Source organism: Mytilus galloprovincialis, chromosome 6, assembly GCF_965363235.1.
Source record: "Mytilus galloprovincialis chromosome 6, xbMytGall1.hap1.1, whole genome shotgun sequence".
Lineage (NCBI taxonomy): Eukaryota > Metazoa > Mollusca > Bivalvia > Mytilida > Mytilidae > Mytilus > Mytilus galloprovincialis.
This window is the reverse complement of record NC_134843.1, coordinates 80,713,586-80,726,293: the sequence shown is the minus strand read 5'-3', so window position 1 is coordinate 80,726,293 and position 12,708 is coordinate 80,713,586. Positions and strand designations below refer to the sequence as shown.

The window sequence follows — 12,708 nt, the reverse complement described above, 5'->3', positions numbered from 1 at the left end:
CTTTGCTTTGGCCAAGGGTTTTATTTGAAATCAATCATAACACATCCGCAAGGCCTTCTATTCCAGTTATAGAACAAACTCCCTCTTTATAAGTGATAGCATTGCTTGGAAAAGTTGTTTTCTGCAGAATAAGAGAAATTAATTTATACGGAAGAATTCATCAAATTATCGTCTAAAATGCAATAAAATAATTTGGTACCATCCCATTGTTGGAATATAATGAGTATGTTCCATATCCAGGATAAGATATCTGACAATGAAATTAACTTATTTTAGATTGGTGTAAATATTAAATGTTGATATCTCATTAGAAACTGACACATCACTGACATTTCTGGGTTTGTAGAAATTGATCAGATTGGAATGAATATCCTTTACTTGAATTAGCAAATGTTTTGTTGAAAATGTCTGAAATTAAGTATATATCTTATACATATATATATATGTGTTTAATAATAGTAAGGATTATAACTTGTAGTAGTTTTATATGGTACGGTTTTTATATTGTATTAATCTAGCTAAAATTTTGTAATTGAGGCTGATAGATGGAATTCCTGGAGGAATATTATTTGTCTGGATAGAATCCGATTAAAAGGAAAGCTTTCAATTGCATTTGTCTGTTGATATCTAAATATGGAGAGTTGGAAATTGACAGTTAACATAACATACATACATAGACAATTTCCTCCATAAATAACACCTTATATTTGAAACAAAATGAATGCAGCCTTTTTTTGTAGACAGTAAACAGTACATAATCTGAAATGTCTTCTCTAAATATATAAAACAGATATTGACAAATAAATCAAATATCTTGGCAATTTAACTCTTTAGAGTAGAACATATTGAAATTTTGGGTTTATATTTTTTACAAATTGAAAAATCTAACTTTATATGCAAGTGTTAACAATTTAATTTTGTAGTACATGTATTTTACTCTATTATTTCAGTCTTTCATAGAAAAGGGAAATGATTTGTTAGAAGAGGCCAGTATTTTTGTCCAATCAGGAGACTTTGAAGATGCTACAGGCTACAAAGAATTGGCCCGGACCCTAAAGAAACATTTACAAGACTTCACACATAGACTAGAGGCCACCAGGGAAAGGATAGAGAGTACCACAAAATGTTATCATCTCTTAGATAAGGTATGCAATATTACTGATGGGGATCTAAAACAGAAATACGTTCTCTTAGCCCTATACCATGGAATAGTGTATTTCTGACTTGGTCCAGGCTGGTTAAGTTGCTGTGTTGTCTAGGTCTCATACCTACTTGTATGACTGATTGGATTTGGACCCATATCTTGATAACAGTGAATACTGTCAGGTTCAGGCTGACTAGATTGTTTGATTTATTTGGTCCCATAACTGATAGAGTCTGCATTGGGTAGTTTTGTTGTTATTTCTTAATTCAAGACCGAAAAAATGAATGTATATAGTAACAAATTGGAGCAATGGGTTTATGAAAAATGATTACCAGTATACATATTTTAGGTTTAACTCTGCCACATGTTCCTGGTTTAATGCAGAATCTGTCTGTGATTGAAGGTCTTGACTTATATCTCTTTTTGTCTTTTATTATATTTGGTATTGTGTAATATCTTTGATAGCCTCTATTTAATTCATTAACTATAGTTTAAACGTTAATGGACCAATTTTCAGGTCTTTTTAATGAATAAGTTACACCCAAGGTCAATCAGTGAAAATTACATCATTGAACAATTGCCTCTAAATGTGATGTAATAACATAAGCATTCTTAGCATAAGAAATGAAGCAATATAAATTTGTCATAAGTCTCTAGGCTATTTGTATTGATACTTCAACTTATCTGTTGATATCTTTTTTGTTTTGTATCTTTGCTTTTCATGATTTAGTATGTCCATGAAATCTCAATTTGGGTATAAAGGAGATATGATAATTTAAGGAGAACAATGAATGGACTAATTGAACAACACTAAGACCAGAATCGTGATCATAATGTTCACCAGGATATAAAAAACAAACCAACAAATGTCTAATACAACTCAGAAAAATAGCATAAAAAATCACAGAAAAAAATGTTTATTTTGAGCCTACAAACTAAAAATACATAAATGTTAAAGGTTGACAAAAAAGAAAAAAAAATCAATGAATCTTTAAGTAAGAATGCAAAGAAATATAATATCTGCAAATAGATCTTATTGACATTAATGCATATCAAATCTCTCATCATTAAATACTATTTATGTGCCAGAAAGTCTTGATATTTTTTACATATTGTGAGAACATGATCTATAATGGATATGGCTTGTTAATTAATGTGTTTACATCAAAGAGTCCATAACAAGTGGTTTATCCTGTTGATTTCAAGTGTTCATTGCCTAATACTCTCACACCTAGTAATATGCTTGGGAGGGAAAGTTGCTTCTTTTTGGAATACTGTCAAATTTCTCAAAGAGAATCATAATTCATGATTTTATGAAATGTTTGATCATTTTGTTGATAAAGAAAGTGAAAAATTCATTCAAGATTTTACAACCTTAGAAGAAATTCTTTTCATCTGTGCTGGAATATTAAATTATTAGTCTTGTGATATTTTCTGTTCCTTTGGAACAGGATGTTAATATAATTGTACATTAATAATTTGATATGTTGTAGAGTTATGAATGGGCTTTAGAAGCAATGAAATTTGTGGCCAGTATGAAAATGGACCATTCTACAACATTAGAAGGACTAGAAAAATTATTACGTAGTCTTGAGCTTTACTTGCGTCACCATCCTGCCATGACGGAGGCAACATTTGCCAGTATGTCAGAACTTGCCCAACAATTACAAAACGATAAACTTCTAGAACAGTGTCGTGTAGCCAAAGCACGTTGTGTTGAAACAAATAATTTATTGAATCTCAGGCTTGGAACATTACGAAGGGCAAAAGAAAAAATGTTAAGAGAACAAAATTTACAACCCTCAAATAGTTTTAGTTCTCCACATAGAAGCCCTGAACGGACTTATGCAAAGGATTCTAATCAGATGAGTCAGTCTTACGAAGTAGGAGATGGGGGATGGAACCCCATTCTCTCCAGTACCCCAGCTGTTCCAAACCGTGCAATCCATCCAGCCTTCAGGAAATGTGTTTCTGAGGCAGCGTTTTCACCTCATTCAGGAAATTCTTTTATTACCGAGGATTTATCTGATCATGTGGTTACTTCTATTCCAAAAGTGTTAAATGACACAACTTTAAAATCTTCTCGAGAAGATTTAACGGAAGATTCATCGGAAAGTGCTCAAAATAACAAGAATAATAATACTGAAAAACTCAATAATTCAACAACGAATTCAACAGATTTTGTTTTTACTCCTCCGTATGAGCCTGGAAATACACTTTCTTCTCATAACAGACCTGTGAAAAAAATGTTAAAACGGACTACCGTGAATTCTCTTGATACAAGTGGTGCAGTTCAAAATGGACATATAAGTTTACAAAAACGGACTAGTGCTCCATTACCTAGTAATGTTATTATTGAAGAAGATGAATCAAAATTATCCCCACCATTAAGAAATCCACACCTGAAGACCGTTGAATGTCGGCCGGTCAGTATGATAACTGTTAGTACAGATAGTCTTTCAAGGTAGGTCGAAAGAGTTGTTTAAGGTTAACCAATATTGAAAGAGAATTCGACTAGATACAGAGTAATTTGAGACCAATTAATAAAAAGAGTAGGGCTTTTTTTGCTGTTCTTCATCATAACATTTGTGAAAGGTTTTTAGCTATGCAGCTTAATAGTTCATGGAATACAGTATTGATGCATAATTGCACCTAGTTGTACTTACTACTTTGTATCTTATTTGAAATTGATTCAAGTACCTTGCACATGTTGCATATGAGTATTTACATTTGTAAAAAAAAAAATAATAATGGAACAAACGGAAAATAAATGTACTACATTTGTACTAAAAGATTGATAAATTGAAGTACCTCAATATGATTGCATAAGATATTACTGTGCAATGTATGTGGCAAAAATCGATAACAGTTAAAAGTGTTACTGAGCTTATAGAATACAATATTTATTTTATTTGGTTCAGTTGTTTTCAGTTGATGATACAGGAATTCAAATCTGTACATACTTGACTTAATTTTATAAAATTTCTTGTATCTTCCAATTCATCAAGTAAATTAATTGATCAGCAATCCTCTTAATTAATAAATTATATCTAATGATAGACTTAAATTTCGGTGTATTTTAGTTTGTCACAAACTGTGACTTCAATTTGGTATTATAATGTGTGAGTTTAACAAAACTGTTCAAATCAAACTTGTGTATAGGAAACATGGACCTCTTAAAATTATTTATGTGGGGATAAAAAATAGTTTGAGAAAAACATCTTTAGCCTTTAAGAAAAACAATTTATAATGTTTTTTTCCTCCTTTTATTTGATAGAATTGCCATGATTACAGCAGACAGTTCATATCATCAACTATTTTTGATTTTGCTGTCAAATTGATTTTAAGTATACACATATACAAATTTTATACATGATAAATGAATTATCAAAATTTGATTTATGATATTATTTTTTTCTAGTTTACCTGAGGAGGAAGAAGAGAATCAAGAGAATAGTTGCAACAGTCCTCAAAAGAGAGATTGGTCCAAAGGAGTTTGTGGTAGTCCACCTACCAGAGAATGGACCCCAGTCCCTGTTAATTCACATCTGTCAGAGTTCAACAGAAATGTCCCAACTGGATCTTTAGCTGGTCTAAAGCTTTCTGGGAAGGAATCTAAAAGGTAGCTAGCCATATTTCATAGACACTTGTCTATTGTGATGGACTATGTTGACCCCTAGATAACCTCACATTCCATTCCATTCATACATTGTAACTTATTGTGAAAGTTATTTATAAACATGGACATCAAATGGAATTTTGTATATTTTTTGTTGATTTTTTTGAATACTTTGATTAAGATTACAATGGAGGGTGATGTCACTTATAATGATATATTATAAGTTATGTGAAAATGCTGATTTAGTTGGAAATGCTGTTAATGTCACAATGTTTTGAATATATGCTGGCTTCTGACAGACAACATTTTTTTGTAAAATAATCAGTAAATGAAACAGTCAATGGGAGACAACTCTTGTTGAATTATTACAGCTGTAGTTAGATGGGAAATTTGGATTTTTTTTATTTCGTGCTTTAGCATTAAAGTAAATAATGAATAGTAATTTGAAAGTATTTACCTTTTTATGAGATTATATTATGACAGGACCTGTGTACTTCTTAGGAGTCAAACAACTTTAAAAAGATGAAAACCTAACCATATCAGATTGTTTTTTTTTTTCTCCAAGAAATGAATACAAAAGCCATGGCCCCAAAAATTACAATACTAAAATGATGGATCAACACCTATTATTATTTCTTTAAGATAAGAATAATAATGATGCTTTTTGAAATTAAAATTTCATTAAAATCTAAAAAAAAAATAATGATTAATTCTTTAAACATGTCATAAAAAAGGGAAAAGGAAATATCAAAGCTTGATATATATTTTAAAATTTTCTGTTTTATTTTCAGTATTTTGGCTCATGTCATGTGTGAGATGGTACAAACAGAGAGAGACTATGTTCAGTCATTACAATACATTATAGAAAACTATATCCCAGAATTATTACGAGAAGATGTTCCTCAGGCGTTACGTGGAAAGAGAAATGTTATATTTGGAAACCTTGAAAAGATACATCAGTTTCATTATCAGTATTTCTTGAAGGAAGTTGAAATGTGTGAACAGAAACCTTTCCAGATCTCACATTATTTTCTCATGCATGTAAGTAGAAAGATATTAATATATCAATATTATAGCTATTTCTATGCTTAGTATTAACATAAAGGAGATGTGGTATGACTGCAAATCTAACAACTATCCACTAGACCAAGGGTTGAGGATGCTTTACAGCCTTCAACAATTAGCATAAGGCATATATTTCCTGGCATGACAAAATGATAAAAAAAACCCCAAAAAACAATAAGTTAAATCAATGGCTTGATTAAGGCTTGGTTTTTGTTTTAACCAGTTGAGATGATAATTTAAGAGAAATAACTATAATTTTTGACACAAAAGTTGCAATCTTAGTGTTAATGAAATAAACAGAAATAGTTCACAAAATACAATTTATCCATGTTAACAGTGTTAAAATAGAATTTAAAGTTTAATGGCAGAAGTTTGCACGTTGGAATCATTTAAGGGCTTGTCTTTTATTTTTCCATTTCTATAGGTATAATTTAAATAAATGATATATCACCTTTCATGCTGATATTGAAATCCCACTAAGCACACATGCTAAGATATGGTTGTCATTATTTATGAAATAAAGGAGTTTAAGGGTAAAGAAATATAAGAGAACTAAAATTTGCTAAATACTCAACATGGTCATGATAGTATTTAAATATTGCAAGGAAAACAAAGAATAAATCTGAGTTTATTATTTTTTGCAGGAGAGTTTTTTCTACCTGTATGCTTTATATAATAAGAATAAACCGAAGTCTGATGCTCTGATGGCAGAATATGGCAAAAATTTCTTTAAGGTAAGTTACTTTATAATATAAATGTTTATGAATAAATGGATAAAATGAGATGTAGGATAAACATCTATGAGACACCAACCCAACAACATTAAAAAATGTCAAAGAAATCTAAAGATCAACAGTACCCAATACACAATCTTCAAATGTCTATAAGATATGTCAAGCTCCTAATAAACACCAAGTCGAGAAATGTAAATAAAACAAACATGTGCTTGATACATTCAGAAATCATTCAAAATTTAGGTTTTGAACTATTGGTTTGACCCCATTCACAAATTGATTGAGGAATATATATATATTTTTATTCCTTTCAAATCAAACAGAATGACCTGATATACTGTATTTCTGATGCTTTGCCAAATAACAGTTTAGCCATTGAATGCTTTTAAAACAGACCATGATATTTGTTCACATTTACAAATATGAATTATATTTCTTGACGACACCTACTTCATATGTATATAGTGTTTTGTATTATAATAGAAATCAAAAGATATTGGGTATCCATCAATGACACATAATCAGTACATGCATGTCACCATTCTCTTTATTTTGATGAAATGAGTAACTTTATATATTTGGAAGATGCACCTCTGATATGGCTATGGCTTTAGGGAAAAGACATAGCAAGTTACATGGTAATCTTACTATTTTGTTTTTTTTTTTTTTTTTTTAGCAAAAACAAGAAGAGCTGGGTGACAGAATGGATTTATCTAGTTACTTACTGAAACCCGTACAAAGAATGGGAAAATATGCCTTAATGTTAAAACAGATAATGAAGGAATGTCCTCAATCTGATGCAGCTTATCAAGACTTAAAGGTTCATAAACAATTACATAACTTGCATGTCATTGTCAGATAATTGGGGAATGTCTTCAGTCTTGCAGGTCAAACAAAGCATGACAATTATATAACGTTTCATAGTTCGTTTGTTAATCAGAAAATAAGTATTTAAGATATGTAGAATTCTGACTTAAATAGTTTGGCTCATAACTCTCTTTTAAAATGTGATCTACAAGCAAATTATTAGTGATTTGTAGTCTTTAACCATTTTTGCCTGACCAATTATTGAGAATCCTGAATTATGTGATTATTTTAATATCACTTGTAAGTAGAGGCGGGCACTTCAATACTTTATATTTTATTTTCAAGAAGAAAGGACATAGCATCTAGAAAACCTGCAAATCATTTCACAAAATATACTAACAGTCATGAACATTTCAGTATAACTAAGAGTGAGAGTATATGCCAAGGCCATTACTTAGGACAGAAACATTATTTTCTTTAAAATGATAGCAGGTATGGAGTTAAGTCAATTCAACAACAACAAAACATTGAAGGCAACAAAAACGCATGTTATGTATCAATTTTTAGTCATCAGTGATTGTAATTGTAAGTATGGATTAGATGAAACATACGTTTATTTCCCAAAGATATGAAGTAACAATGTAAATGATCCATTTGAGCATGGAAGTATTATATTGACAGGAACTACAACGATTAATTAGCATTTATTTATAACCCGGGTAGCCCTGTAGAAAAGATATGGGAACTGTCTAATTAGTACGCTGTCGTTAATTTCTTTTGTGACTATCTGCGATGCCGCGGTCATAAATTGACCAGAGATACTTCTTATCAATCACGTGGTTTTAATCGAGACAGCTTACCAATATTACCTGTCGGAAAACACCTTTACTTATTTCAATTGCGTCGGTAGACCTTTATTCGTGAACTACTTATTTAAACAAATCGACTGATGCATAAAAAATGAAAATCGGCCCAGAATTAATTATTCTACAACGATTTGAAATAGTGAGTGACATTATTTTATTAGTTTGTGTGTGAAGTTTAAATCGCGATTAAGGTGTGTTCCGGTTACTGCCGGTTAACAATAAATATATTTCATGAATATTAAAACTGTGAAGTTTAGAGTAATATATATGGTTAAGTTACTGGATAATCCTGGAAAGTAGAAATTTCCAGTTTACAATACGAAAATTAATCGAGCAAGTACGTACCAATCAACAAAATACAGCAGAATAAAACAGAGATCTAACTACGTTATATAGCTATTTATATAATACATTTCTGTCCCCTAAAATATGTTATCACTATCCGACCAAATGAAACCGTCCAAATGATACTGGTAAATATTTTTAAACAGCCGCACAAGAATTTGTATAATGTCACTATACAAATCCTTGAGTCGCAGTACTAAAAAAAAATTTCAACACATCGGGGTTCAGCTGAACCATAGATGTAATACTACATCTATGGCTGAACATTCGTATATAACAACCAATGATCTCACCCTGGATTTAGAGAGAAGCTTAATAATTTCTACATTAATCTAAAATCTCTTTGATCTTTTGATTTTATCAGAACGATCATTTACAATCGTCTTAAATATGCAGGAAATGTGTGCCACTCAGTGGAGTAAACAGTAGTTATTATATAATCACAACTTGCGATATATATTACATAAAGTGCAATTTCTACCGAACAATAAATCAATAAAAATGGGGCATTTATTCAATAACTTTGGTACAAATTTCCATCGTCAATGTGTTTTTCTATAGAATTAATGATGACTCGCGTTAATCCACCAATCACTCAATCGGCACACATATGCAAATATAAGGTAACGGAATCTGCCGAGGTTTGCCGATTGCTGTTTCCTAAGAATTTATCACAACTTTCGATTTCTTCGTTTATTTCCGTAATTCCGAAAGCAACCGAGAATGACAATATTGTAGGGCACCACACGCTGGTATGTAAATAACGTGCCATGTTTCAAGCTAATTAACATGTTATTAAATTGCGCTCTGCATCGCAGATGAAACGTTTGAAGTCGGGTCGTAGTAGTTCCTGTCAATATAATACTTCCATGATTTGAGTAAATAATTCTTTCTGAAACAACCTGGATAATCTAAATCAATTTGTTTATTTGCATTGTAGGCAGCTGAACAAATGGTAAAATTCCAATTAAGACATGGTAATGACTTATTGGCCATGGATGCTTTGAAAGATTGTGATGTCAATCTTCAGGAGCAGGGAAGCCTACTCCGACAAGATGAATTCCTTGTATGGCAGGGGAGGAAGAAATCATTACGACACGTCTTCTTGTTTGAAGATATGATATTATTCAGTAAAACCAAAAGAAACAGACATGGGGGACCAGAATATTATGTTTATAAAAATAGCTTTAAAGTAAGTTTAATGTTTAATTGAAAAAAGCTTTGGTTTCCAGCTGTGGAAATGTAAGAATGTTTTAGTTTTTTCCCCCATTGTGCATTAAAATCATTTTGATATGTTCCAAAAAGCTTCTTTTTTTTTTAACACATGAGACAAAAACATATTTTTTTTATTGAAGATGTTGCCAAAAATCTGTCAGAGTTAAATAAAAAATATTTTTAATTGAATCATGCTTTTAAAAACTAGATTATTTATAACTAGATAACAATGGATTAATATAACCATTTGTTGTCCAAATTTATTTATGATCAGAAACAGCACAGAAAAATAAAGAAAACTGCATTTTGATGTGAATTCTAATGATAGAAGAGAGATAACTCTGTGTAAAAAATAAAACATATTTTATGAACTTGGAAAGACACATACTTTTATTTGATGTTGATTTTTTTTTCTTTTCAGATGGCTGATATAGGGCTGACAGAGAACTATGGAGAATCAGGGTATAAGTTTGAGATCTGGTTCAGAAGGAGAAATTCTGGGGATAACTATATCTTTCAGGCTCCTAACTCAGATGTTAAACTTCACTGGATCAGAGGCATTTCTAAAATCTTGTGGAATCAAGCTTTAAAAAATAGGGGTGAGTGCACTTTGAATTGCTTGTAGAATTTTTATGTACAGTTTTAAATTGCAATCAGACAGGAAGAGACAAAAGTGTTATTATAAATTTGACATTTGAACAGACAAACAAAATCACCCAATTTGATTTAGAGTTTAACACTATATACCTGAAGCTAGAATATTTCACCTATCTATCTAGCAAATTGTCAATTGCAGAATTATTTGACACATTTGATGACTTTATCATATTCAGGATGTAACTGGTCATCTCAATTCTGTTTTTATGCAAATACTTCAAATAATCTTAGACAAGTTTCAGCATTTTTGTTTATTTTTTATATTCGAAAAAAAAAAAGAATTTTTATTTTTAGTTACCAGGTAGGGTATTAAAACCTTAAAGATTATAATAGTAATGAATGAACTGTTATGTTATACAGTTAAAATATATTCTACGATAAATAAAATACTGTTTAATTACTTGATCTGGAGAGAAGAAATAATACAAAATTATAAGAAAACAGTAAATAGTAAATAGAATGATTAATATGAACAAAATAACTTTTTTCAGATCGTCACATGACAGAAATGGCAACCATGGGTATAGGAAATAAACCATGTTTAGATATCAAACCAAGTGCTAATAATATACAGGATAGATTTGTTAACTATGCTTTAGGAGGAAGGGGAGGTAATTACCTATATACATGATTACCATGTGGTTGGTAGGCAAATAAAACTTTAAACAAAGGTTTCTTCTGAAAATTGGACTCAAATTTGTTCTGTAAAAAAAGCAGAAACTTAGTATTGGTGAATAAAAGTTCAATTGTGTGCTACAGTATTGTGATTAAATATTATTTCTCACAAAGAAATTATGATAATTTTTTTTTTTTAAATCCATCTGCAGCAAAATGTTGATCATTCCTTAAAATATGTCTTGTAACAAGTAGCTTCTTTAAAAAAAAAAAAAGAAAATATGAAACACATGTGAGATAGCATTCATGCTTCTTTGATTAATATTCTATAGGTAAATGTTGAATAAAGTGAAACAAATTGAATGCAATTTTTTCCTTTTTCAAATATTAGAAGTGAAAATGTAATTTATTTTTAATTTATAACTCTTCTACAAACATTTTCTATTTTCAGCGAGGACCAGGAATTCAATAGCTGTGTCATCTTTTGATCATTCAAGGCTCAACAACAAACGACCTCATTCTATCATCTCCATTGGCAGTACATCGTCATCCAACAGTAGTCATTCTGGTCTGTTTATAAATCCTGGTGCTGGTGGGGATCCCTTTGACAGTCCACGACACACCACTAACACATGCTTATCTAATGGTAAGTCCTGGTCAATATATCCTCTTGAATCTTACTTACTTATTGCTTTTGAAAGTTTTCATTTTTCTATTAACATATTTCCATCAAATCAATTTTTTATTTAAGGTGGTACATAACACTACAGGGAGTTAACTGTAAAAATCAGCTGAACATTTTAATCACGTTTTATTGTTAAGGACATATTAGGCTTCTCTAGGATCAAAGTTAGTGTTTGTCAAACTGCTATATATCCAATAAAATCTTTCCGATAAAGGTGTGGTTTAAGTTTTTTGAAATTTTTATACTTTTGTCAAAGTGTTAATTTAAAATTGTTGAAATGTTATTAACCAGCCAAATTAATTCTAGTCAAGGTGTTTGGTACCACCTTAAGATAATTGTAATTACTCTTTATAGAAAATATAATTTTGGGAAGATTCTGATCGTTCTTGATAAGGTTATCTTGGCGCACTTAAGCTTGTTTCATAAAAGTATGTTACATAAATAGTACTTTCAAAATAATAAACCATTAACCAAGCAAATGACTCCAAAATGATCCCCAAACTAATACTGCAGTTTCTTATTGAATATCTTTTTTCTTTCCAGAGAGTGGTATAGGTACTGATGTATCCAGTAGTTACATAGATCATCCTTCTGAAAGTTTCCATAAAGACATGTCACCAACACACCAATATCAATTACATAATAGTCCACAACATTCACAACAATATCGTATGGCATCACAGGAAATTCCACCTCTAGCTTATAGTAGTACTGATGTAAGTTGGGTTATTATTTTGTTTCTTTTAATGAAAAATTTTGTCTCTTTTGTATATGCAAGATTTGTAAGAACAAGTATTTACTTTTTAAAAATTCCCATAAAAATAAAAAAAAACATATGCTATCATATATCAAAAACTATAATCTTAAGAATTGGTCTGATGAAAAATCAGAATATAAAATATTCATCATATTATGTAAGTTGTTAATATTACAATACTCCGAAACACTAAAAAACC

General features: G+C 30.5%; 1 protein-coding gene across 4 annotated transcripts in view; it reads left to right on the top strand.

Moving 5' to 3' along the window:
• The window catches only part of LOC143080470 (puratrophin-1-like), a 103,094-nt gene that overhangs the window by 86,983 nt on the left and 3,403 nt on the right, over window positions 1-12,708 (top strand). For all 4 annotated transcript variants that reach the window (XM_076256323.1, XM_076256324.1, XM_076256325.1 and 1 more), the window contains 11 exons: window positions 951-1,145; window positions 2,638-3,608; window positions 4,566-4,766; window positions 5,555-5,804; window positions 6,473-6,562; window positions 7,239-7,382; window positions 9,521-9,772; window positions 10,217-10,394; window positions 10,944-11,063; window positions 11,519-11,713; window positions 12,296-12,468. In XM_076256323.1, the coding sequence (XP_076112438.1) occupies window positions 951-1,145; window positions 2,638-3,608; window positions 4,566-4,766; window positions 5,555-5,804; window positions 6,473-6,562; window positions 7,239-7,382; window positions 9,521-9,772; window positions 10,217-10,394; window positions 10,944-11,063; window positions 11,519-11,713; window positions 12,296-12,468 (2,769 nt within the window). The remainder of the gene's footprint in view (window positions 1-950; window positions 1,146-2,637; window positions 3,609-4,565; window positions 4,767-5,554; window positions 5,805-6,472; window positions 6,563-7,238; window positions 7,383-9,520; window positions 9,773-10,216; window positions 10,395-10,943; window positions 11,064-11,518; window positions 11,714-12,295; window positions 12,469-12,708) is intronic.